General features: G+C 42.0%; 2 protein-coding genes across 3 annotated transcripts; both read left to right on the top strand.

Annotated features, from left to right (window-relative positions):
- The first annotated feature begins 106 nt into the window (after nucleotides 1-106).
- On the top strand, nucleotides 107-16421 carry ankrd28b (ankyrin repeat domain 28b). Of its 2 annotated transcripts, none has more exons than XM_041044424.1 (28): nucleotides 107-291; nucleotides 6245-6328; nucleotides 6908-6986; nucleotides 7570-7640; nucleotides 7727-7927; nucleotides 9335-9422; nucleotides 9823-9965; nucleotides 10148-10360; nucleotides 10661-10739; nucleotides 10856-10970; nucleotides 11146-11228; nucleotides 11379-11442; nucleotides 11574-11642; nucleotides 11742-11882; nucleotides 12062-12173; nucleotides 12281-12307; nucleotides 12444-12518; nucleotides 12608-12809; nucleotides 12911-12998; nucleotides 13082-13199; nucleotides 13429-13648; nucleotides 13962-14049; nucleotides 14143-14226; nucleotides 14337-14482; nucleotides 14615-14697; nucleotides 14825-14907; nucleotides 15083-15174; nucleotides 15360-16421. In XM_041044424.1, the coding sequence occupies exons 1-28, from the start codon at nucleotides 265-267 to the stop codon at nucleotides 15641-15643; spliced, it is 3159 nt and encodes a 1052-aa protein (XP_040900358.1). In that variant the 5' UTR covers nucleotides 107-264; the 3' UTR covers nucleotides 15644-16421. The 2 variants fall into 2 exon arrangements, with proteins under 2 accessions (XP_040900358.1, XP_040900356.1); XM_041044422.1 differs by lacking the exon at nucleotides 107-291 and adding an exon at nucleotides 5535-6165.
- Nucleotides 16422-19215: 2794 nt separating this feature from the next.
- hacl1 (2-hydroxyacyl-CoA lyase 1) lies at nucleotides 19216-24738 on the top strand. Its single transcript, XM_041043429.1, has 17 exons — nucleotides 19216-19371; nucleotides 19632-19736; nucleotides 19832-19872; nucleotides 19974-20054; nucleotides 20160-20232; nucleotides 20309-20386; nucleotides 20530-20624; nucleotides 20723-20835; nucleotides 20976-21111; nucleotides 21483-21588; nucleotides 21822-21905; nucleotides 22063-22164; nucleotides 22292-22446; nucleotides 22761-22919; nucleotides 22997-23104; nucleotides 23210-23396; nucleotides 24522-24738. Exons 1-17 carry the CDS (start codon nucleotides 19321-19323, stop codon nucleotides 24552-24554), a joined length of 1707 nt encoding a protein of 568 aa, XP_040899363.1. The 5' UTR covers nucleotides 19216-19320; the 3' UTR covers nucleotides 24555-24738.
- The last annotated feature ends 528 nt before the right edge of the window (nucleotides 24739-25266 follow it).

Raw genomic sequence — 25266 nt, 5'->3', positions numbered from 1 at the left:
TCCCTTACTAGCACGTCCGGCGCGTTTAGCCTATGGGATTGCTTCTTTTTGGGAGGTGAAGTATGGTGGCGGCAATGTTATGGAGTTTCCGCTACTCCTCTGCTTTCATGCCATAGGTTAGGGAGCTAGCAAGAGAGCTAAGTTAGCGTGACGCTAGGCCTCCAGTGGACCAGCGGGAGAGCTAAAGAGATCAAACACTGCTATTCGGAAGGAGACAAATATCCCTTTATGAATCTGCATGAGAACAGTTAAAATCTCAGAAATATGGTGGTTCTCAAAATTCGAGACCAGGTAAGCGATCGCTGTGTCAAAGGCTGACCCAAGTTTAAGCTAACGTTGGCTGGCTAATGGTAGCTAGCTGCCCCGATTTCAACACTCGCCAGCGGAATGTAATTCGAGTCTCTCCATGCTATTCTCCGAAACGGAAGCGTTTCCTTAAGCGTTTTACGGGAATCTTCATATTAAATAGTCACTCATGAGGTGAAAGTTAGGTGTAGTGTTGTCGGGTGAACTACACATGCAGTCATGTTTTGGGCGATTATAAAAGATGCATCAACATTTACACTGAGACACATGCTCAAGCGGTTACTGAGTTGTAACCAGCTAATGATCCTGTGTTTATCTCCAGCAATTAGCCAGAGCCTGTGCGAAATGCCTCTAGCCACTCAGTTGGGAAGTGACTAGTTATCATATTGTGAGAAAACAACACAAAACTGGGCTTAAGTTGTCTCTTCCAAGTGATTCAGTGATTTAATAATAGCCACTAAATCTGTAATGTGTTGTGAGATGACTAACAACCAAGGCGATCTGTTGATTGTGACATTACTGTGACAACTGGACGTTTGTGACATATACATGTTAACTACCTGAGCTGGTGAGGGTTTGTGATAGCTATTAAATTAAATAAAATGTAAAGTAAACGAATGGTGTAGCTTTTATGTACTAGTTCACCTAACTAAATGTTTAGTGGTGTTTGAAAACCACCAGCGTTTTGTGGAAGTGGGGATCTGTCAGAGGATTTGTGCTCTGTTCAGTTTAGTGATTGTCTTAGTGTTTATTTTATAAGTTATGTCCTTGATCACAAGCCTTTAGTGTTTGTCCCCTTGTAAATACCGCAAGTAATCAAACCCGTTCTATCAGCTGATTAGGAAGTAGTTCTTCACCAAGATGTATTTATTTATACTAACAGACATGGTATACATGCGGGTAAGCTGCTGTGTATTGGTTATAATAAATGTATGAAGTGACTGGCAGTGTGACAGTGTGACAGTGTCAGACGTGTCCTTTGACTCTATTATACACTTGCCACCTACTTGTGAAAACGAGAATAGCTTTCTGTTATCATTTTGAGGACTGTGTTTTGCACATGCCTGCTATTCTGGTAACATATGTACGTGCATGTGTCTTTCATTGTGTGTGTGCTTGAATGATCGTGTGCCTGGGCTCCTGTGAGCCAGTGGAGTTGCCAAAGAGCTGTCTCCATGGTGATGGTATTAACTAGGCTGGCTTGTATGAAGAGAGGAGGTGCACAGTCGTGCAGCTAGAGAAGCATAGAAAATCTCCTACAACAGTCGTGCAGGACTGGAGAACTGAAAACAACAAAATGCAGATTTGTCCTTCCTTGTCACTGAGGGGGATATTCAGAAATCGTAAAGAGTACAAGAGGCACAAGTGTCTGCTTGTTACTGTGAATTTATCCTCAGTAACTCTAACCTCCATTGCACCCTGCAGATATCCATGGGCATTATAATAAATGAATGGTAGGATTGTCTTATATTTTTTAAAAAGGGACTCTAAGCTACTCACTCCCTGGGTGCTAATGGTAGTCTTTGTCTTGGTTGTTCTGAATACGTACTGAGCACCAATCTAAGACTGCTTAAATTCTCATGTAGTTACAGTTTGTACGAGGGTAAAGCATATTTTGTCGTGTTGGTTCCAGCACTCTTCAGAGGAAAAAATCGTGTCAACCCATGTCACCGTGTATACTTGGAATGGCTGTTAAGAATGCACTATTTTTTTCTACAGCAAACTATTCCTTTCATTGTGGGTGTGAGCGAATGATCATGTGCCTGGGCTCCTGTGAGCCATTTTTTAATTTCTTTTTTTTTTTTTTTTTTTAAATCAGTAGCACTTACAATGTTTTGAATGTTGCACATAGGACACACAGTACAAATGATCTCTATCAGCGGTTCAGAAAGACGACTTGGATGCAAGCTGCTGTTTCTTTGATTCTTCTGCTTTGATATCGTTTGTGACGTGTGTGGCACAAACGGTTTCGTATGAACAAGATGTCTTTTGCACATGAAGTATTACAAGCTATGGGGCTGCACATTAGCTAATTAACTAGCGGGGCAGCCTGGTGGGTTAAATGAGGGTTGAGATCTTAATGAACAAAGGCACTTTGCATGCTGTATCATGCTGATGCAGAAAGAAATCCAGCTCGTGGAAGTAATTGTGTGCACAGACATAGACTATTCAAATTAAAGATTTCCCTCTTCAGCTTTTTCTACCAAAGGTGTATTGATGGCAGATGAAGGCCATACAAGATAAAGCAGGCTTTCATTCCAGCCAACCATTGCAGCAGGTGATTTTAAACCCTGCTGACTCTTGGCACTTTTTGTAGCAGGAGCCTCCTGCTTTTTGATCGTAGTTTTTGTTTTGGATACATGGGTGCACATTGCTCACTCAAAGGTTATGCTTGCTCACATGTAATGCAAGTGATAGATAATAGCTCACCTGAGACGCAGCATTTAAGTATCACCAATTTTCCACAGCTGTTGCTTGTGGAAACAGCTTCTCACTGTGGTTGCAGCTTTGAGCCCGCCATGATGGCTTATTTGTTTTTAGAAACTCAACTAAAAAAAAAAAACAAGTCAGGAAAGGGTTAAGTTTTTGTGGAAGCCAGGAATGTTCCATCTGGGTCTTTCATGGGTAACCAGTTGCAGCCTCTGGAAGGGATCCCCTGCCCTCACTGTTCTCCCCATCTATGCCAGCCTCCTCCCACAGGCAGTGGAAAACTGCCTGATCAAACACTCTCTGCTGGTGTTATGGTGGATCAGATAGGGGAGCACAGCAATGTTGAGGTGGCCAGCATGATGCACAGAGGTTCATTAGCACACTTAATACAGTTTGTGACTGTTGATAGGGGCACTGGTTTTTAGCATTGTTTAGAGATAGGTAACACTGGTTAATGACAAAAACAATTTGCAAAGAAAAAGCTAGCTGGTATCTATGGACGTTTTTATCAGACTTTATTATTTGTACCCCACAGAGGATAACCCACAAATATGTCACTATCCACAAACGTATGTTTTTTATTTGTCGTACAAAATCATATCCACAAAAATACAGAGCAACTTGCCAACACGCACAATTTCCTCTGTACACATTGACGCATTTGTGGATCCATTTCTACACATGAAATGGGTTTTGCACGTTTTAAAATCGCTTCCTGTCAGTTTGTGGACATTGTGACTTCCCTCGCATTTGTTTGCGGATTTTTGTCCAGATCATACCACAGCTGATCTCTAGAAAAAAATGAGCAAATATGTGGGGCAGTTACCAGCTACACCAAAAGGTGAGCTGATGGAACAACAGTTTTTACAGTAAGTAGACTACCTACCATCCATATGACATCAGATAACAAGGAGAAGGACAGCAGCCTGGCTTCAACTCAACAGTCGTGATTCAGAATCAGGTTTATCATTGTCAGCTCCAGGTGAGTGTGCTCTGCTTGCTTACTTACTGGCACTTCCTACATAATCTCTGGGAGGTAGATCAAATCCAGTAGCCACGCAACGATCCTGAGGTAAAATGTGAGAAAATGCAGTTCACAATTGACCTTGTGAACGGCAAATTTTATTTTAGATGTGGTCAGAGCTTGTGGTTTTCCAGATCTACAATATTTCCACCCCATGTGCATTAAACTGGGAAGTGAGCCTTCTCTTTTGAAACCATGGTCCAGTTGCAATGACCTCTACTAGTACTATTACTACCACTACGGATACTAATACTACCACTAGTACTACTAGTGAGACTACTGCAGCCACCTAAGAGAACTTAATAACCACCTATCAACAGCCTGGAAACCACCACCACAATGACTTTTAATCACACTTATAGTAACCGTTACTTTTTGCTTTTTCAGAGAGAAAGTGCAACTTCAACTTTAGAACTTTTTATTTCCAAATAACCACTGTATTTTATTCTGTATTATAATGTAACCTGAATTTTGCAGGACACCTGCATCAAGATTCAGATTCAGATTATGGAGTTGTTCTGCCAGAAACTGACATTCCCCTGAGCGACCAACAAATGGAAATTCTCAGGGTGGCAATAAATCCCCTAGAGCACTCAGACTGTAATAGTGCTGATATTCATTTGGACACAGTGAAATATGTCACATCCCTGGTGCACAAAGGGTATTATATAACACCTCAGGGTTACAGTTAACAATTGTGGCCCAAAAAAATAATAATAAAACAATGAAAAACGTGTTTGTACTTGTATCATGCACATACCCACCTGTCTGCCACTTCTCCCAAAGTTGACTCGTCCTCAACTTTTCACTAGTAAAAACAAAATACACTTCACTCAAAATGTAAAAGAACAGCAATGCAAGTGCATTTAAAACGCATTATTACTTTTTGTAGTAAATTTAAATTTGCCACAAAGTGTATTGAAAGTCTATCAGGTACTCTGAAATACAGTATTCTGAAAATCAGAGAAAAGTCCAGCTGACTGGCAGCAGTGTTGATGGTGTCTTGGAGTCCAGTGAAAACTGCTGTGACAGGAGAGAGGAGGCCAAGGTGATGCTGCAAAACCTGTTTCACCAGCACAGATATGTCTGTAAATGTTTATAGAGTAAGTTAGACGTATTTACAGATCACTCCGTATTTTTATGGATATGATTTTACACAACAGAAATGCAAAAAATAGTGATAGTGAAATATTTGTGGATCATAGTACACATCTGTGAGCTGCCTTCTGTGGCTTACAAATAATAGTAGTCCAATAAAATCTTCCATAGGTGACCAAAAGTAGAGCTGTTTGCAATGGCAGCTGCAGTTTAATATATCAGCCGAGATTGTCATAATTCTTACAGTGAGCACTTTTGAGTTGGGTTGTAAGTAACTACATGGACTAGAACATCGGGTTCTCAGCTCCGTCTCAGTCTTTAGAGACTTTGTTGTGAAAGAGCACTGTCTTACAGGAAGCATTGGCAAAAATGCTGCAACAGTGTCACAATGAATCACTTAAGCTACCCACACATCACACATGGGTAAATATTTCCTTAAAGCTTTATGGTTTCAGTTACGTGTCTTAAAAGCATAATTACTCTTGGCAGTCTTTGTTTTTTTTTTTTAATTAGGCACACATATGAATGTTTGTGCAAAATGGAAATAAGGAAAAATATCACAATATATTTGTCTAAAATACACAGCAGTATTTTCCCATTGTAAACTCCCCTCAGAGGGGTGGAGCCAGCTAAACTACTTTGTAAGAAGCCATGGTAGGAATGGCATGATTCTTAAGAGTCAGACTTCACAAAGAACTTCAGCAACTTTCTCCTGTACTGCAGTTTTATTTTGGGAACCTTGTTTGACTTCTGTCATCTTTGCCACCTGTTGTAAGGTTGAACGATATCAGCTGTGGGTAGCTGTCTCTTTTTTGCCCTGTTTTTTTTTTTTTTTTTGGTCTCTGTCTCTGCTGAAGATGCAGACAGCCACAGGAGGATAGTAGTCATGTTAAAGTTTAAAATCTGTCTGGTGAAAAAGTGAAGATGGACTGCGCATCAGCCATTGGAACATGTGGTCGGACTTGTATTCATTTAAAGATTGTGGTATTTCTCTCTGTGGCGTGGTGTGGATATGGTCTTCTGACCTACCCACAGGCTGTAAACACAGAACAGAATTAGAAAGCGGCTGCTCAGCATTTGTCAGTATCGATCCTGACAGTCTGTCTCCATCATCCTCTGATGTGTGGAGTCATCACACATGCCTCAGTCTCTGCCTTTTTTTTTTTTTTTTTTTTAAACAAAAATATTTAGGGACTTTTTAGCAGCCTAAACATGATTTTTTAATCTCAGAGCAAATGAGTCGTGTGTGTATTGTGGTGCTCGATGACGAGAATCCAGAAGTCTCTCAAAAGTCTAAGGTCTCCAAGGTGTGAATGGTTATTGTTTTCTCAAATTTGAACTATACTCTTGGCGCCGCAAGTCTGACACATTCTCTTTCTTTTACAGCCTGCTTTACTGAAAGCTATTTTCAGTGTGGACCCAGATGAAGTACGCTCACTCATTTTCAAAAAAGAGGATGTGAATGCACAGGTAATCCCAACAGACTCTCACTGAATCTGCGTCCATTTCCTTGTATTATTGTTGTATTTTTTAAAAAAAAACATCACAACGACACTCAAATTTAAAACCTCAGATGTATAATTGTCCTTGAAAGGCCTCAAACAGCTCTTTCAATTAACAGTTGCAGAGTACGAAACAGCACATGGTTGGTTTTTACGGTTCCCACTGCTTGATCTGGCTTTGCTTATTTTATTGCATTCCTCACAATTACTGCTTTGGTGGGGGGATGTTTGTTTCAAAATATGGCTGGTTTGTACTTGTACTTGCTTGTGTTTCACTGGAAGGCTTTTCCAGTTACTGAAGTTATGTTTAACCCCCTTTTTGCCATGAATGGGGACTGTGTGGCCGTCAACATGTAATGGCTATTTCTCAGTTCTAGCATTGTAATGTTACAAACAGTAAAAGAAACTGTGTAGTTTTGATGTCCTAACAGATCAGGACCATATTTTCCTGTATAAAGGACAGACAGAATACAAGGTTAAGGCGTGAGTTCAAGCTGCTTTGTGTCTTTTTAATCACTGTATTGCTTTTCTTTTCACGTTCTTGAAGGACAATGAGAAGCGAACTCCTCTGCATGCTGCTGCCTATCTCGGAGATGCAGAAATTATAGAGCTGTTGATACTTTCAGGTATGTTTTTTTTTAAAAGGGGATTTATGTAAACAGGCCATTTAAATCAAATACAACCATATGATTGAAATGATGGAACTGGTGTCACAATTTGAGCTTGTTTAAATATTAGTAAGATTGTTAATATGTGATAGATATGGCCAAATTCATCACACCAGTTTGTAAAGTATGGGTCTTCAATCATCCACTGAAATCTTAGAGAATGTCATTAGTCAAAGTCATCATCACCTTTCTACTCCAGTGCCGTACATGGAGGTCGATATACAGGTTTCTCTTTTCTTGGTATTAAAGGGAGTGGTGAATGATCAGCAGTGTTTCATTTCAAATGTGACACTCACTGTAGACACAGTAGAATATTTTTATGCTTATGTGGCCGGATGATGCATCTGTATTCAATATTGTGAAATAGCTCCACATCCACCCTTTGCTGTCTGCTCTCTTCCTTAGCAGGTGGAGATATTACAAAACATGACTTAACTACTGTCGGCTTCAGTTCTTGTTTTTTTTTGTAGCTGTTGCACTAGATGTCATGTAACTGTGTGACCTTAAACAGTCTTGACAACCAACGTCCTCTGACTCGTAGGTGCCAGAGTAAATGCCAAAGATAACAAGTGGCTCACTCCTCTGCACCGGGCTGTGGCCTCCTGCAGTGAGGTATGTGAATGCTTCTCTTATTCTCTATCACACATTTGTTTTACAAATCCAAACAGCGCACACTTACATGTGACGACTTCTCGCAGGAGGCTGTCCAGGTTTTGCTGAAACACTCTGCAGACGTAAACGCCAGAGACAAGAACTGGCAGACGCCGCTTCACATCGCTGCAGCCAATAAGGCTGTCCGCTGCGCCGAAGCCCTCGTCCCACTGCTCAGCAATGTGAATGTGTCAGATAGAGCAGGTCGGACTGCGCTGCACCATGCAGCCTTCAGCGGTCATCTGGAGGTAAAATTAAGCCCCAAAGTATTGTTTGACTCGTCTGTGGGCTGTAGTCTAAGAAGTGCTTTAATGCCTTTCGGATTGATTTAGTTGTACCTTAATGGAAACAAATGGCAGCAAATTTGAATATCAATTGCCTTAAGAAACAAAACCTGTACTAACTTAAAAGGGTCAGTGCTGACTGTGTGGCTGTACACTCTGTCCTGTCTTTATGAACTTTAGCCACCTCTGTACTTTTCCTACTGATGAACACAGTAATATTCTCCCCTCCTAAGAGCACAGAGTTTTTTTAGTGCCAAACCATCGCTCCAGGTTAGATGTCAGGTGCGTTACCTATCTGTTTCCATAACGAAGTGTTTCTGCTTGCCTCATAAATGTGTGAACACCGTGGCCGTTTTATCATGTACCATACAGAACAGCTGAACAATGGCTGCATATTTGCCCATTTAAGAAGCGTGAGATGAAACAACCAACTTCCCCATATAACCCTGTCACCATTTAACTGTCATAACCACACCAATTATTTAGAGAAACATATAGTCAGCAGTCAGCTGTACTGAAAAAACGTAGTGAAAAAAAGAATTGCTAATATTATATATATAGCACATTAAGCTATTTGTACCCACAGTATTTCCCAGTTGCTTTAACTTAGTGTTTCAGGTTTAATATTCTATTTTAAAACAAGTTGCTAAGCTCAGCCTTTGCTTTATTAGTGTATAAAGTCTTGGTTGGTGAAGGGTGGTAATAATCCTGTTTGATCCTGAGGTCAGTTGCTCAAATCCAAACACCAGGACAAACTGGAGAAGCCGCAGCTTAATGAACAATAAAGCTGCTTTCCAATGAACCGGTCATAATCTGTTTAGAAAATAACAAATTTTCAGATTATCATTTTTTTTTTCTCACACATGGCTGCAGACTGACACTGCAGGCTGTCGGTCATAAATTGCGGTCACATGGTCAAGGACGCTATGTACACAGACAGCGCTTGCCTTAACCACGTGCTGGCACGCAAATGCCTAACTGCAATCATATACTCGCATGCAGATTAGTTATCTTAAAGGTGGAAATGTCCCATCTAATCATGTTTTTATGCAAATCAGTGCATAGAAGCTGTTCAGAGACGTCGCAGTATTCTGGTAAAACACACAACAAATACCATGAGGACACGCAGTAGTAGCCCTTGCTGCAGTGTAGGTACCCTATAAACTGAAGGTGTAAACATACACGTGGTGTAGACCAGAGGATCAGTCCGTTATCCCTAGTATTAAGGCGCTAAAGGCCTTGTGTACACAGTGGTTATACGAGTTGCCGCACTGACTCGAAGGCAGCAGAATTTGAAGTGTTCAGGTCGCAGCTTCTCTTGACATCTTTCCTGACTGCTCTTTTTTTTTTCCCCTCCTTTGCTGCTGTTAGATGGTGAGGCTCTTGCTCTCCAGAGGAGCAAACATCAATGCATTTGACAAGAAGGACCGCCGTGCAATCCACTGGGCAGCCTACATGGGTAATAAGTCAACCATATGGATTTTTACATCACGCGATCCATTTTCCATGTAAGGAGAGGAGTTCCTCTCGCGTTGTGGTTAATAAAAACTGTCCAGGATTTCATTGGAGGAGGAATAGTGTCTACCATTATATATAAAACAGATTATATATGCAGTTATTGTGTAGAACATAGATGCTCGGGAGACTTTTTTTTTCTCGTGTTGGCATCGACGTCAGCATTTAGAAGAACATTTAACACTCAGCCTTGAAGCTGTCATTGTGTTATGTTGTCTGTACTGAGAAAAATCCAGCCTGCTGCAAGAGTGTCGCCCCATGCAGCCAAAAATAACTATAAGAAATATTTGATAATATCTCCATAGCATATTCATGTAATTAAATCTTTCTCTTTTTGTCTTCAGGGCACATAGAAGTGGTGAAGCTGCTGGCATCTCATGGAGCCGAGGTGGCCTGCAAAGATAAGAAATCTTACACCCCCCTGCACGCAGCAGCCTCCAGTGGAATGATTAGTGTTGTCAAATACCTCCTGGACTTGGGGGTGGATGTAAGTTCCACCCACAAGCGGATTGTCATTACACTGTAGACACCACTAGATGTTATGATCTGATCAGGAGAGATATGCTTTGATTAACAGCTCAATAGATTCCTATACTATGTGCTATAAGAGTCACAGTCCTGCTTTGTTACCTGTTTGTCTCTCTATTCTCTGTTTATCTTGCCGTCTAGATCAATGAGCCCAATGCATATGGCAACACACCCCTCCACGTGGCCTGCTACAACGGGCAGGACGTGGTGGTGAACGAGCTTATTGAATGTGGAGCCAACGTCAACCAGGTGAACGAGAAGGGCTTTGCACCTCTCCATTTTACCGCCGCCTCACGCCACGGGGCGCTCTGTCTGGAGCTGCTAGTGTGCAACGGGGCTGACGTCAACATCAAGGTGAGTAAAAAACCTGAATGACTCCTGTTGGCATTTTGACACTGATTACTTGGAAAAGGATTGGTCAAAGCTGTTACTCAAGAACTGGTTTTATATATATATATATATATATATATATATATATTTTTTTTTTTTTTTTGTTGTTTTTTTTTTGTTTTTTTTTTGTTAGAGGCACTGTTTAAACAGTCACACGTTACCTGTGTGTGAATCCAAGCCTGCTGTTTGGGCAATATAATTTATAGCTGGGAGTCATAGTAATGACCAGCGCTGCGATACTAACATGTTTTTGTTTGACCCCAGAGTAAAGATGGAAAGACTCCCCTCCACATGACAGCAATCCATGGGAGGTTTTCTAGGTCTCAAGCGATCATTGAGAATGGTGAGCTCCGCTAAAAACGCAGCCTCTCTCACTTCATTTCCCCACTCTGGACAGTAAAACGAAAACTGCTTCTTAGTGTAACACTTGCTAAGCGCTTGGTTTGTTTTCTCCTGAAGGTGCTGAGATTGACTGTGAAGACAAAAACGGAAACACACCACTGCACATTGCAGCCCGATACGGACACGAGCTCCTCATCAACACCCTCATCACCAACAAAGCTAACACAGCGAAGTGAGTGAGCCTGTTTGCGCTTTTTCAGCAACCTGTCCAAAGCTAACGTGTTTTTACTGTTATGTAACTGATACAGATGATTCTGTACCATTAGCAGAAAGTTCCTACCCTTAGTTTAGCAGCCAATGATATTTGGGTCATACTGGTTAAATCAGCGTGATTGTGTCTTTTTCAGACGAGGGATTCACGGTATGTTTCCGCTGCATTTGGCTGCTCTCAGTGGATTCTCTGACTGCTGCCGAAAACTCTTGTCTTCAGGTGAACAACTCTTTCATATTCATATTGCGTGGCTGCTCGCAGTACAAACTTATAGAAATCTGAACGCTGTAGAAATATCCGTACTGTAAAATATCTCATACAGTAAACAGTATATGTAGGATGTTGTTTATAATCCTTTTCTCTGTGCAGGCTTTGATATTGATACTCCTGATGACTTTGGAAGGACCTGTTTACATGCTGCAGCTGCTGGAGGGTGAGTACAGGACACCTGAACACTATGTTTAATATTAACTGTAAGTGTTAAGATGGAGTTTATGGCCTACAACAAAAACAATACGATTATAATTATCAATGAATCGTCTCATAAATCTCTAATCCCCTCAGAAACCTGGAATGTCTCAATCTTCTCCTCAACACGGGTGCAGACTTTAATAGGAAGGACAGCTTTGGCAGGTTTGTAGCGTTTACTGGCGGATGCGGGTCAAGAGTTTGCGCTCTGTCAGTTTCTCGGTCAAATTTGAACAGTGAACTGAGCCATGTTTGCTTTTCCAGGACCCCTCTGCACTACGCTGCTGCCAACTGTAACTACCAGTGCCTGTTTGCTCTGGTGGGCTCTGGGGCCAGCGTCAATGACCTAGACGAACGGGGCTGCACTCCTCTCCACTATGCTGCTGCCTCTGACACAGATGGAAAGTCAGTAATACTCAGAAAATTCAGTTGTTTTTTTTTTAAGGGAGGTGGTGGTTGTGTGGGAGGCAGGTCGCGTTTGAAGGTTTTATGGATGAAAGCTTACTTGCATTATCGGTTATGCTAAGTAACAGTTCAAAGAAGATCCTGTTCCCCTGACGACGGCCTCTTTGTTGTGTGTGCAGGTGCCTGGAATACTTACTGCGAAATGATGCAAATCCAGGGATCCGGGACAATCAGGGCTACAACGCTGTGCACTACGCCTCAGCGTACGGACATCGCCTCTGTCTGGAGCTGGTGAGAACTTCTCTTCAGAGTACACAACTTATGACGATCAGTGTCTCTGTATTTGTACATTGCTATGATGTTTAAGGTCTTACTGCTTTCTCCACTCTTGTTTACAGATTGCAGGTGAAACACCTCTAGATGTGGTGAGTAGAATTTGTACCTTTCCTCCATGTGTATGTTTGGGGGTTTTTCATGTATAAATTGAACCACGAGTCACAGTCATAGATCTGAGTGATTGCATTGGAATCAAGTTCTAACTTGTGCAACTGCTTTGTTCAGCTAATGGAAACCTCAGGGACAGACATCCTGAATGACTCTGATGTCAGAGCTCCCGTCAGCCCCTTGCACCTTGCTGTGAGTAGTGCGTGTTATACTTACAGCGGCATTGTCATCAATCTACATTTATTTATGTGAACTTATTCATGGTAAACAAAATCTTTCAGGCGTACCATGGTCACCACCATGCTATGGAGGTTCTGGTGCAGTCTCTGCTGGATCTTGATGTGAGAAACGGCCAAGGGCGCACACCCTTAGACCTGGCTGCCTTTAAGGGTCACGTAGAGTGTGTGGATGTCCTAATCAACCAAGGAGCCTCCATCCTTGTCAAAGACTTCACCTTGAAGCGAACCCCCATCCATGCTGCAGGTACGGAGTTAGTGGCTCATGAATTTGCCTGCATTTGGCTTTTCAGACCCAAACACAGTGTAATGAGTAATGATGATGGAGTTTTCATTCTTTCCCTGCAGCTACCAATGGTCATTCAGAATGTTTGCGTTTGCTGATTGGAAATGCTGATCTTCAAAGTGCAGTAGATATTCAGGATGGGAATGGACAGTGAGTAAAAATTTGTTTGGGTTTTTATTTTTCCCCCTTACGTTCTAAAGTAATTGCTAACCTTACTGTGTCTTATCTCTTAGAACCCCTCTAATGCTGTCGGTCCTGAGTGGACACACAGATTGTGTGTATTCTCTGTTAAATAAGGGAGCCAATGTAGAAGCCAAAGACAAGTGGGGCAGGACGGCCCTGCATAGAGGAGTAAGAATCTTACATACTGTGTGCATGTTACTGGATATTGTGTGATATTGCTTTTTGTCTTTTTTTTTTTTACCTTAACTTTTATCACCACAGCTTTCCTTAGTTTGAGTTTTTTCTGCCTGTGACGAGTTAAAAGAAACCATAATAACATTTACCAGCTCTCGTCATTTAATAACATCGTCATTCAGAGTATAATCAGCCATAAGTAAAAACTGATTTCTGTCCTCAGGCAGTGACCGGTCATGAGGAATGTGTCGAGGCCTTGCTTCAGCACAGCGCCAACTTCCTGGTGCGAGACTGTAAAGGGCGCACACCGATCCACCTGGCAGCAGCGTGTGGACACACTGGGGTACTGGGAGGCCTGCTGCATGCTGCCCAATCAGTGGAAACACTCCCTGTCTTAACAGACAACCAAGGCTACACCCCACTGCACTGGGCCTGCTACAATGGTACAGAGACGAGGCTTTGAAGACGTCTTAAAAAGCAGTCAATATAGTTATGGAAATGTTTACTAATGGATGCTCTTACACACAGACATGCTGCCAAGAAAGTGAAGTAGAGCACTTAAGAAAGTGTAGATTTACGATAGGCATGCACATTTTATTTTTCATGTTTCATGCTTGTTTTTTATATTATTCTTTCAAACAATTTCTTTATGCACCCAAGTTTAAATTTTGGCATGTTGATAAGGAAAAATGTTTAAGAAAGCCCTGAGTGTGAGCACCCAGAGAAGAAGGCTGATTCAGTTCTTCTTTCCTGCAGGTCACGATACATGTGTGGAGGTTTTGCTGGAACAAGAGGTTTTTCACAAGGCCGAAGGCAATTCTTTCAGCCCCCTCCACTGTGCTGTGTAAGGTCCTCTCTGCTGCCGTCTGTTTCGATCAGTGCATACGAGGCCAGAACCTTTGACAGATGAAATAAGTGGCTCTTTTCTCTTCTTCAGGATCCGGGACAATGAAAGTGCAGCTGAGATGCTGATAGACACTCTGGGCCCTGCTATTGTCAGTGCCAAAGACAGTAAAAACAGGTACACATACTCCTATAAAGCAAAATACAACAAGAATTGCATTAAAACTCTGTATTTTGAATAGGATTGCTTGATTTAAAATGAGTCTTCTTCTGATGTTATTTGTGTAGGACCGCCCTGCATGCAGCAGCCTTCACTGACCACGTGGAGTGTCTCCAGCTGCTGCTGAGCCACAACGCTCAGGTCAACAATGTCGACACCGCGGGGAAGACGCCACTCATGATGGCTGCTGAGAATGGCCAGACCAACGCCGTCGGTACGAGTGTTTCTCTACTCTAAACCCCCAGACTGGGAAATATCACTGTGGAATGTCAGTGCAGTATTGAATTAATCAATCAGCATTGAATTAACTTTTTCCCGTCTTGTTCCCTCTCACCGTCGTTGTTAGAACTGCTGGTGAGCAGTGCAAAAGCAGATCTCACTCTGCAGGATGCTGTGAAGAACACCGCACTTCATCTGGCCTGCAGTAAGGTGCGTATTACCATATGGTGGCACTGTTCTTACAGCAGCAAATATACAGTGTGCCCCACAAGGATGTGTTGCAGTACTACAGACAAAGTGTATTTAATGTATGTGGTTGTTTACATGTTTTCTACAGGGACATGAAACCAGTGCCTTGTTGATATTGGAGAAGATAACAGACAGAAACCTCATAAATGCCACTAACGCCGCCTTACAGACGTATGTCTCACTCGTATTATATTAGTGTCTTGACTTGCTGCATCTTAGTGATGGAATGGGCTGGTAGTGTTTGTAGATATATGTGGGGATTTGAATTATTAATGTAGAGTTACAGAACAAATTGAAAAATATTGACCTGCCTGTCATCACATCCGTGTTGTGTCTTTCTTTTTAGGCCCCTACATGTGGCTGCGAGAAATGGTCTGACTGTGGTGGTGCAAGAACTGCTTGCAAAGGGTGCTAGTGTACTTGCAGTTGATGAAAACGGTAAATTTCACAGCAACATTTTCTTCTCAGTATATACAGCCACCTATATATTTAGGGCTCTTACAGTACATTGAGAAGTGAACAAAAACACCAAATATATCAAAAGTGAGATTTTGCAGCTTTTCTTTGTCTCTTTGTCTTTGTTTAATAAAATGTGTAACACGAGTGCACTGTAATCGTTCCAGGTTACACACCCGCCTTGGCTTGTGCCCCCAACAAAGATGTGGCAGACTGCCTAGCCCTCATCCTGGCCACCATGATGCCTGTGTCCCCCTGTACCCCGGCGCCCACCCTCCCTTTCAGTGCCATTAACCACTACACTACCAGCCCCTCTAAGAGCGTCACTTTCGACACCCTGCCCGTGCTGCGCGGCGAGCACAGCTCCTACTGCAGCTTCAACAACATCAGCCATCACGAGGGCTTCTACAAGGACGAGGAGCTCAACGACTCGGATTCAGAGACGTACTGAGGGACTGGGGGAGAAGAGATAAACGCATAAACACACACACTGTGTCTTAAAAATCACCCACCGCCAGCTTGGGAGGGCAGAAGAAGAGAAAAGCCCCCACAGGAGCCTTAAGAGTCCCCCCCCCCTACCACCACCACCACCACCACCACCCACCAGAGAGCATGAGAGGGAGGAGGTGCAGCAGGCTGGCCCACACTCATCCCGACCTCATCCAGCACCAGGTGTCCTTCCAGCTGATTCTGGACCTCAGATAAAACTGTACTTGTTGGGCAGACAGCGACCTTTGTATGGCAATAACATGCTGAAGAGGGATGGTAGCACTTCACAGAGAGCTAAACCGACAGGGACCAAAAGACATGGATGCATTTTAACCCACTTTTAACTGTAAATGAGACTGAAAATTTTTGAGTTTATCGGTGGGGGGAAGGGAAGGGAAGGGGAGAGGAGCCCGTTTTCATTTTTGAAATTTTTGTGAGGAGCTATTAAAGAGGTTGATATTCGCACACTACATTTGTCAGAATGCGCTTGTCCTTCAAGTCTGTAAGTCATACAGGGGGAAAATCATTTATTTTTTTGAGATCAAAATTTTAATACACCCATGTTCATGTCTTAATCTCCTTATCCTCTAGAAAAAAAAATCAGATTTTCTGACCTGAGTAATTTAAAAACATTTGATATGTGCACCAGGTTATTTTTAAGTTCATCAACCTTACCTTTGTATATTGACCTGTCCACATTGCGGTTTAGTCTTTCAAGAATAAATTATTTGTGTACTTTGGGTTCTTATTTATGTGTTCATTTTGTGCCTTCATTAGTTACTGAGAAAAGATGGGTTTGTAGAGGCAGCTGTGAAAGAACAGTGATGCACATTAGGTAAGTAATGAAACAATTGTGAGAAGCACTGATCCAATACTGAGGTATCTGAGGCTCAGCTTTGTGAGGAGAAACACTGTAAACCAATGATAGGTGAGCATTTGATTTTCTTGTGTTCTGAATGATATATATTTTTTTTTGCTCTTATATTAGTCAATGTTTGTTGACAGGTTTTGCTTGCTTTAACTTCAAAAAAAAAAGAAACCACTCAATCCCACCATGATTCAAAACTCCCTTTTCTCTCTGTTGAAAAATCCTTTTAACTGGAAATATGTACAATACATTTGCTAGCTTCATTAGAGTGGAAAAGATTTTTTCTTTTCTTTTCCTTGCTTTTTTTCTTGAAGAGGGATGAAACTAGCATGTATATAGAAATTATGACTGTGAATTCAAAGCTCCAATGAATTCTTTCAGTACTGAGATTGCTGTATATTTTATGAGTAATAAAGAAATGAGTTATTTAATAATGAACTTGAGTCTCTATGGGGTATTGCCTTTAGTTCTGTACATGCCACACGCGAAGCAGCTTGAGAATCCATTTTCACAGAAGACGTTTTGTCACAGTAGGAAAGTCACAGGTGTAAATAATAAAATGACTAATGGCTGTGTTCCATTTAGCTGTAACAGTTTCAGGGTCCTGGTGTTCATGCTGGCTCACTGTTACACTGTTTTTACACAGAGCAATAGTCAATTTCATTAGTTGCACCTGTGCTGCTGAATTCTTCTGAGTCACTGTCCTTCATGTTGTGGTAATGTTTTTCACAACCTATGATAAATGATGGACTGATCAGCCTTCCTCCAAAGCAGCAACAATCCAAACACTGTAATGGTTTAGGGCTACGATAAGTCGATTAATCAGTCGTTCAAAAGAAAATTCATCAAAGCAGCTTAAATAACTGTCATTTTTTTAAGTAAAAATGCAGTTTCTAAATTGTACATTTTCAGTTTCATTAGTCCTTTATGATAGTTATTGAATACTTAGGGGTCTTCTGTTGCAAGTTGCACAAAACTTCACCTTGCAGAAGTTGTGTGGGACATTATTTGATATATTTGGAATTTTTATAGATTGTGCAACTAATAAATTGAAAAACGAATCGTGAGTATGAATCAGTAACTAAAACAATCATTCGTTGCGGCTCTAATATGGTCATATGTATGGTCATGCAGCTGAACACCACCGCTGAAAATGGCAAGTCAAATCACGCACAAACTCTACATGTGTTTGCTTATCACCCTTCACCCAATTTCTACATTTTTGGCGATAGGCCTCTGGAACCAACTCACACGCCTTTAACACGGCTGCTTTGACTGATTCATAATCTAGGTTTTCCCCACAAACAGCCGAGTATGCCTCCTGGGCTCTCCCAGTGAGAACACACTGAAGCATAAGCACCCGGTCCGAATCAGGCCAATTCCTTGCATTTGCAACATGTTCAAAGAGGGTGAAAAAGGTATCAGGGTCCGGTTCATTAAATTTCTGACACGGCTCACCTTTATGTAGCACACCCTGGTCAAACAAAGACAACAAAACTACTTTTTTGAGTTCCTCTTTACGACACTTATCGGCAACAACAATATTATAATGATGAGCTGTTTCCACTAGCTGCTCCTTCTTGCAGCCCTTAACAAATGCTAATGTCGGTGACTCAAAGAAGTCAGCCAAGGAAGCCATTACCACCAACACTCATTCAGAAAATACAGTGATCACCGTCAAGCTGCATTGAGGCAAATACCAGCCTCTTGACAAGGAATATCTCCCCTCACTGCCTACCCCAAACTGGCTAAATCTCAACCCTAGTCTTCGTGTGATACTTGTGGTGGGTATTTACGCACTGCATTGCCGGCAATAACCATGCAGGCAACGACTCAGCCCGACAGCCCGGTAAAGCAACCATGAACTGGCTACCCACCTGCAGCAGCGGATGTGCCCCCGAGACAACTGCTCTCGCCACGTTCTCACCACACTATCCCCCCCAAAAAAACAAACGGACCCAATCCCTAAAGGAAAGTGCCCCACAGCCTGCTGGAGAATTCCTTGTCCAAAAGTGCATCTAGACGGTGACACTGAAAATCAATGGAGTCAGTAGTGTAAAGTGTGCATGAGTGAAAAGTGTGAGTATGCAGGTTTTGAGGGATGTAAAACAAAAGCAAAAGGCTAACTCAAAACAACATAATCAGACCAAACCAAACACATGGTGTGCCTGTGGGCAGAGAAAGGGAGAGAATGAGCAATTGATTGCAGTGGCTCAAATAGACTCTCCAACAGGGCCCAGGTGTGTTGAGCCACTCAAGACACCTGCAGACAGGAGGAGCAGACACACCCACAGGGTGTCACACATAAAGACAAGACACACCCAGAGGGTGTCACACATGGGGCATCACATGTGGTAACAGAATAAAGGTCAGAGTTGCACAACAACTAACTAAACGTGCTGATTCTCAGCACGTTTTCTTCAAATCTTGTAAAGAGTCAGATTATTTGAACAATTTTGACTTCTTACTTAAAATAAACGTGTAAACGAAATGTGTCGAGTACAGCTTTAAATGCAAGCGATCGGTGCAGTACTTTATGTCAGTGGTCCGGTCGACGATGCGTAGGGTGTTTATGTGAGGTCACACGCAGCGCCTCCCGTGATTGGCTCGCAAGTCGGAAGTGATAGCATCGGGGCGGGTTCAGGGGCAGATCGAGGATGGGAACAAACACGGTCCAGTGGCTTGTACCTGTAGTTAGTAGTTGAAACAGTTTCTGGCAGTTTGGCCTTAATCGTCGCTTTGCAGATACAGAACAGTGTCTCTGTAGAACCATGGACGAAGTGACTGGAGCGCAGCTGATTGCCGAGTCTCTAAAGGCTCAGGTATGAGCGTTTAAAACGCCTAAACATTACGAAGATGTTATGAAGTGTCTTACTTACACATGAACCCACCAGCTGTGTCTGTATTTGAACAATATAACTGTGCACGAAGAAGTGTGTCAGAGTTCATGTGCCGCGCTGTCAAGTTTAATAAACGTTTAATACCGTGAAATGCATTTTACTGCTATTTACAATCACACGTATTCATAAAGCTCGTATGTTTCAGTGTGGAGTTTGTTTAGAAGGATTTTTTCTCCCTGCAGAAAGTGGAGTACATGTTTGGGATAGTTGGTGTTCCTGTCATTGAAGTGGCCATGGCTGCTCAGGCTGCAGGGATCAAATATGTGGGAATGCGCAACGAACAAGCGGTAAAACTCTTATTATTCTGCTAGACAGCTGTTTGCTTACATACATTTTCAGCTGATCGTTTTACTGTATTCAAATAAAATCTGTCACACTACAGGCATGCTATGCAGCCTCTGCCATTGGATATCTTACTGGGAGGTAAGACATTGACTTGCTGAACACAATAATAACTGGGCGAGCCTGTGTCAGTTTTTTCTCATGCATGCTGTCTCCTGTCACCTGTGTTTGTCTTTATCCAGACCAGGTGCCTGCCTGGTGGTGTCTGGACCTGGACTCATTCACGCTCTGGGTGGAATGGCCAACGCTAACATGAACTGCTGGTATGACTTTTTTTAAAAAATTTTTTTTATATATATAGTTTTAACCATAGCACCCATAGACTATGACCATGTAGTTAAAAAAAAGTGCATGTTGCCTGTGCACAGGCCTGTGGTTGTTATTGGAGGATCCTCAGATCGAAACCAGGAAACGGCAGGAGCCTTTCAGGAGTTTCCTCAGGTAAAGCACGCCTTCACGTGGACTTTGCTGCCACTGCCACTTCACTGAATTGACACTGTCTTTAATTTATCGTTAGGTGGAGGCATGTCGCCTTTATAGCAAGTTCTCTGCCAGGCCCAGCAGTCTGGAAGCCATTCCCTCAGTGATAGAGAAGGTAACATCTCAGCCTGGTGTTACACTGTTTAAAGTTTAAAACATCTCAGTGATGTAACTAACAGGCTAAATTAAACATTTTATGCAGTTTAATGATATCAAAAAAAGAAGTGACTTAAAGTTTTATTGTTTGGTTGCTTGTAGGCAGTTCGCACAAGCATATATGGGCGTCCAGGGGCTTGTTACGTGGACATTGCAGGGGACATGGTCAATGCTAGAGTGGACAGGAGCAAAGTCAGGTTTGTTGTCATTTACAGTTTTTATAGATAGATTTTAACGAGTATTACGTATTATGTGGTTACTAGTGTAAAGTGAGAGAAATGTGTTTCTCCTGCAGAGTTGTCTCCTGTTGTCCACCTCCACCAGTGAGTCTGGCGGACCACGGTGCAATCACTGAGGCCGTCTCTGTCTTGAAAGCGGCTAAAAGACCCTTAGTCATCGTTGGCAAAGGTAACATGAAAAGACACATTTGCAGTATCTCTGGAATTTTTACAATGAATGAGTTAGAAGCCCAGACTTTCCTCCATTACTGCTGAAGCAGAGCATCATTAAATAAGTCATGATGACATGAGTGTTGTTGTGCTGTACAGGAGCAGCCTATGGTCGAGCGGAAAGTGCTCTTAGGGAGTTTGTGGAAATGAGCGGTTTGCCATTCCTGCCCACCCCCATGGGGAAAGGAGTGCTGCCTGATGATCACCCCAACTGTGTGGCTGCTGCTCGCTCAAGGTGAGACACTTGTTCACAGTAAGAACCTGCAGGAATCTAAAAAAAAAAAAATTGCATCAATACCTCAGCCAGAAAGTATGATTAGATATGGTTTTATATAATGTTAAAATCTGTTTCCGTTACTGATCAAATTTATATATAAAAAAAAGTTCTCTATGGGTTATATATTTAATTAGATTGTCCACAAAACATTACAGATTACACACCAGGTTTCTCTGCCACAATACTGTTTATTCACCACATACACTAAATACATATATTGAGTAAAGTTTTGTATAACATCATTGTACATGGTATTCAGTTTGTTTTTGATTGTCTCTTTCCATCTCGACTCCAATCTTGCCCCCACCTCCACTGTTTCGGTCACTAAGAGCTCTTCTCCAGGCTGATGTTGTGCTTCTGCTTGGAGCCAGACTCAACTGGATTCTGCATTTTGGTCTGCCACCTAGATTTGACCCCAATGTTAAAGTCATCCAGGTATGTAAATGAGCAAGTTCAATATGTCTGACTTTGAGACTTTCAAAAATAATATTAGAATATCTGACTGTATAAAATGATTTGCCAGTTCAGGATTGGTGCAAATACTTTTAATACTATTATTATGACAGTGTAGTTTATAGATTTCTTCATCCACGTCTCCTGCACTGTTTTCCATTGTTGCTGCAAATGTTGTGTTGTAATAATATAACACAATTGTGTCATCCATGCAGGTTGACCTTTGTGCTGAGGAGATGGGGAACAATGTGAGGCCTGCTGTTGCTCTCCTGGGAGACATCAGTGTTATTGTCACTCAGGTACATTAACTGCAATTCATTCAACACACATACTCTCAAGTCTTTGATGCGTCTCTCTCCTTGTGGTCTTTGTCCCAAGATCCTGATGTGCTTTAAAGATGTACAGTAAGAACACAGAAATGTCTTTGATTCTTTTTTTTTTTTTTTTGTCCTTCAGCTCCTGATGTGTGTCCGTAAAGATGTCTGGAAATATCCGTCTGACGCAGAGTGGTGGAGCACCCTCAAGGACAAAATTGCTGCTAATGCAAAAATATCAAAGGTGGGTTTAGACTCACTAATGAAAAGCTGATTATTATGTATTTCAGGTGATTCCATTTAGATGTAGTACATTGTATTGACATTATTTATTTAAATTCACAAGATTTTTGCCCTTTGTCTCTCCACAGACACTCGCTCTGCAGTCAGCATTGCCCATGAACTACTACACAGTGTTTCACCACGTCTCCCAGCTGCTGCCACGTGACTGCATCATTGTCAGCGAGGGGGCAAACACCATGGATGTAGGGCGCACTATGTTGAACAACCACCTACCTCGACACAGGCAAGACGGTCTGATTGGAGCAGAGGTTTAAGACACACTTCTCAGATGTCGCCTCAGTTCATTCTTTATGCCTTGAAACACAGCTGTACACAAAAATGCATATTCCATAGGGGAATTATCAGAAAGGAATGTGAAATCACAGAGGCTTTAAGGATCAAATTCAAAACACAGCAAATGTAAATTTCCACACTAAAAAAATACAAAATATAGCCACTGTTTACAAATGTTTAACTCTATTAGAGTGGTGTGATTTTACTCAAGTAAGCCTTAAAGTCTCTGCACATTTTTTTAAATGAGCTAATCCTGATGTGCAGGTTGGATGCTGGCACATTCGGAACAATGGGAGTAGGCCTCGGTTTTGCGATAGCCGCAGCCGCTGTGGAAAGGAGCGAGAATACAGGCCGAAGGGTCGTCTGTGTGGAAGGAGACAGCGCCTTTGGATTTTCTGGCATGGAGGTTGAAACTATGTGCAGGTAGGTTTGTTTCCTCCCTCTCTATGAAGAATATTTTATACAACTTGATTTCACGGTCTTCTTGTTTTTCTTAATAGGTATAACCTACCTGTGGTCATCATTGTGGTCAATAATAATGGCATATACAGCGGAGTGGATCCTGAGACGTGGAAAGAAATGGCAAAAATGGGAGATCTGACCTCAATGTGAGTCAAGTGATCATCATACAGTGTAATCACTGTGATGCTTTCCTTCATGTAATCAGCTGTGATGTAATGAAAGGTATCTTAAGTTGTCATCTTGCTTGTCAGAGCCCCTCCTGTTACCCTCCTGCCAGAGGCACGCTACGATGAGATTATGAAAGCGTTTGGAGGCCGAGGCTTCCTGGTGAGGACGGTGGAGGAGCTGCGCAGTGCCTTACAGCTTAGTCTGAGCGACTGGGAGAGACCGAGTCTCCTCAATGTGCTCATCGACCCTTCCTCCGACAGAAAACAGCAGGTATCTGTCAGCTGAGCAACACGGGTCAAAAATGAAAAAAATACCCTGGAGTTTTGTTGTGAAGCTGAATTTACATAGTTCATCTGAATTGCTTCTTCAGCTGTAATGACTGGCAAGAAGTCTATTCTGTGGAAATGCCACGCCCCCTGCTGGTTGAGGATGTAATTGAAGCTTCAATGCCCCTTTTCATCTGCTTGAAACTCTCAAATTATCGCTGCCTCCATCATGGTCATTGCCCCATTCAACTTGGCTGGGACTTTACCTGGCAAAGGTGAAATTAAACATGTTAATAAGGTCCGTTATGAGGTGGAACCTGCACAGGACAAATATTGAGGGTTTCCTGTCTGTCCAGAATACCCAGACACCGTTAATCTCAGTCAGGGTCAAGAACACGACATTAGTAATAACAGTTCTTAAATGCCGCATTTTATCCCCTTGCAGCCCAGTGGTCATGCAGACTTGACGACAGTGAGCACTTCAGACATGTCACATTATATTTGATCAAAGGCTGCAAGTTGGAAGGGGTGGACATTTGGATTCAGGCCCCTTTTCATTTTACGTGGAAGTAAAACAAATAGGTGTGCAATGACTTGAATGGCGTTGGCGCTCGCAGCTGCAAAGCCAAGAGTGATTAAAAGCAGCATCACAGCAACAAACAGCTCAGTGTTTACTTTTCTCTTGTCTCATCCTCACAGGGCTACGTGACTGACATGTCTTACTGAACAGTAATCCACACACTCCAGGTGCACCACAGAACTGTTGTATTCCATTCACAATCCCTCCACCTCACACCAACATGACCTTTCTATTTCAGGGTCCCCATAATTAGAAAGCATGGCCCTCTGTGTTTATGTTGAATGTATCCACGCAACCCTTCGCAGACATGTTTGAAGGCTGTATTGAGGACTGTATCCATGGTGCTGAACTCCATGGTTGTGCACTCTGTGGCCAGCAGAAAGACCTATTCTTTGTTCCTGCACAACTACATTTCTGAACTTGGAGGTTAAATTGATCCCAGCATTCATCAAGGCCACAAAAGGCCCTTGTAATGTAATGTAATGTAACCTGTAATGGCTCCATGGTTTGTGGAGGTCTGATATAATGCCGTGTTGTCTGTATTTGCAGGAGTTTCCTTGGCTCACACGCTCCAACTTATAGACCTGAAGAGAGATCTCCTCCTCCCTCCAGGACATTATCAGAACAGCAGCGACAGTTCTCCTCAGGAAAATCAAACTGCTCTTTTTGTTTTTTGTGATTGTTTCCATGAAATAACAGAATATTTTTATTGATTCTTACTACACAGTAGTGTTGAAATTTACTAAATATTACCGCAATAAAATTTTTTTACACATTACAAGGAACTTGATTTCTTTATGTCAGATCAGTCATTTTTTTCTCCTATACAGGGCTGCAACTATTAGTTTCTGAATTTAACTGACACAATTAATTTAGCCCTTAAATCCATAAAAACAGTGAAAATACCTTTACAGTTGCCCAAAGTGACATCAAACCTTCCAAAACCCAAAGATATTCAGTTTACAATGATATTAAAAGAATAAACTGCAGCAAATCTTCACATCTAAAAAGCAAGGACCTCAGACTATTTGGTTATTTTGGCCGGAAAATTACTAGTCTACTAGTTGTCGATAGTTGATCAATTTTCTTTCAATCAACTTATCGACTAATCAACAAATCATTTATGTAAGAGCAGAGTACTCCACTCTACTCCCACATAATAAATCTTGTAAGCAGAGCGACTGAACATATTGTATATGGTTTATTTAAAGCTGTCATCCAAATGGATCCAGTGCAAACGCAAATGCAAATGTTAGTAAAGTGAAAACATCATTTTACAGTCAACTTAGTGCTT

Source organism: Toxotes jaculatrix, chromosome 8 (genome assembly GCF_017976425.1).
Source record: "Toxotes jaculatrix isolate fToxJac2 chromosome 8, fToxJac2.pri, whole genome shotgun sequence".
Lineage (NCBI taxonomy): Eukaryota > Metazoa > Chordata > Actinopteri > Toxotidae > Toxotes > Toxotes jaculatrix.
This window is presented reverse-complemented; position numbering and strand designations above follow the sequence as displayed.

Bases quoted from the DNA above. Each gene is read 5' to 3' on its own strand.
- ankrd28b (XM_041044422.1), top strand. From the start codon at position 6,094: ATGAGTCGTGTGTGTATTGTGGTGCTCGATGACGAGAATCCAGAAGTC. The intron at 7,641-7,726 runs GTATGTGAATGC...GACTTCTCGCAG, and splicing joins CTGTGGCCTCCTGCAGTGAG to GAGGCTGTCCAGGTTTTGCT. The intron at 12,999-13,081 runs GTGAGTAAAAAT...CTTATCTCTTAG, and splicing joins ATTCAGGATGGGAATGGACA to AACCCCTCTAATGCTGTCGG.
- hacl1 (XM_041043429.1), top strand. From the start codon at position 19,321: ATGGACGAAGTGACTGGAGCGCAGCTGATTGCCGAGTCTCTAAAGGCT. The intron at 19,372-19,631 runs GTATGAGCGTTT...TTCTCCCTGCAG, and splicing joins CCGAGTCTCTAAAGGCTCAG to AAAGTGGAGTACATGTTTGG. The intron at 23,105-23,209 runs GTGAGTCAAGTG...CTTGCTTGTCAG, and splicing joins ATGGGAGATCTGACCTCAAT to AGCCCCTCCTGTTACCCTCC.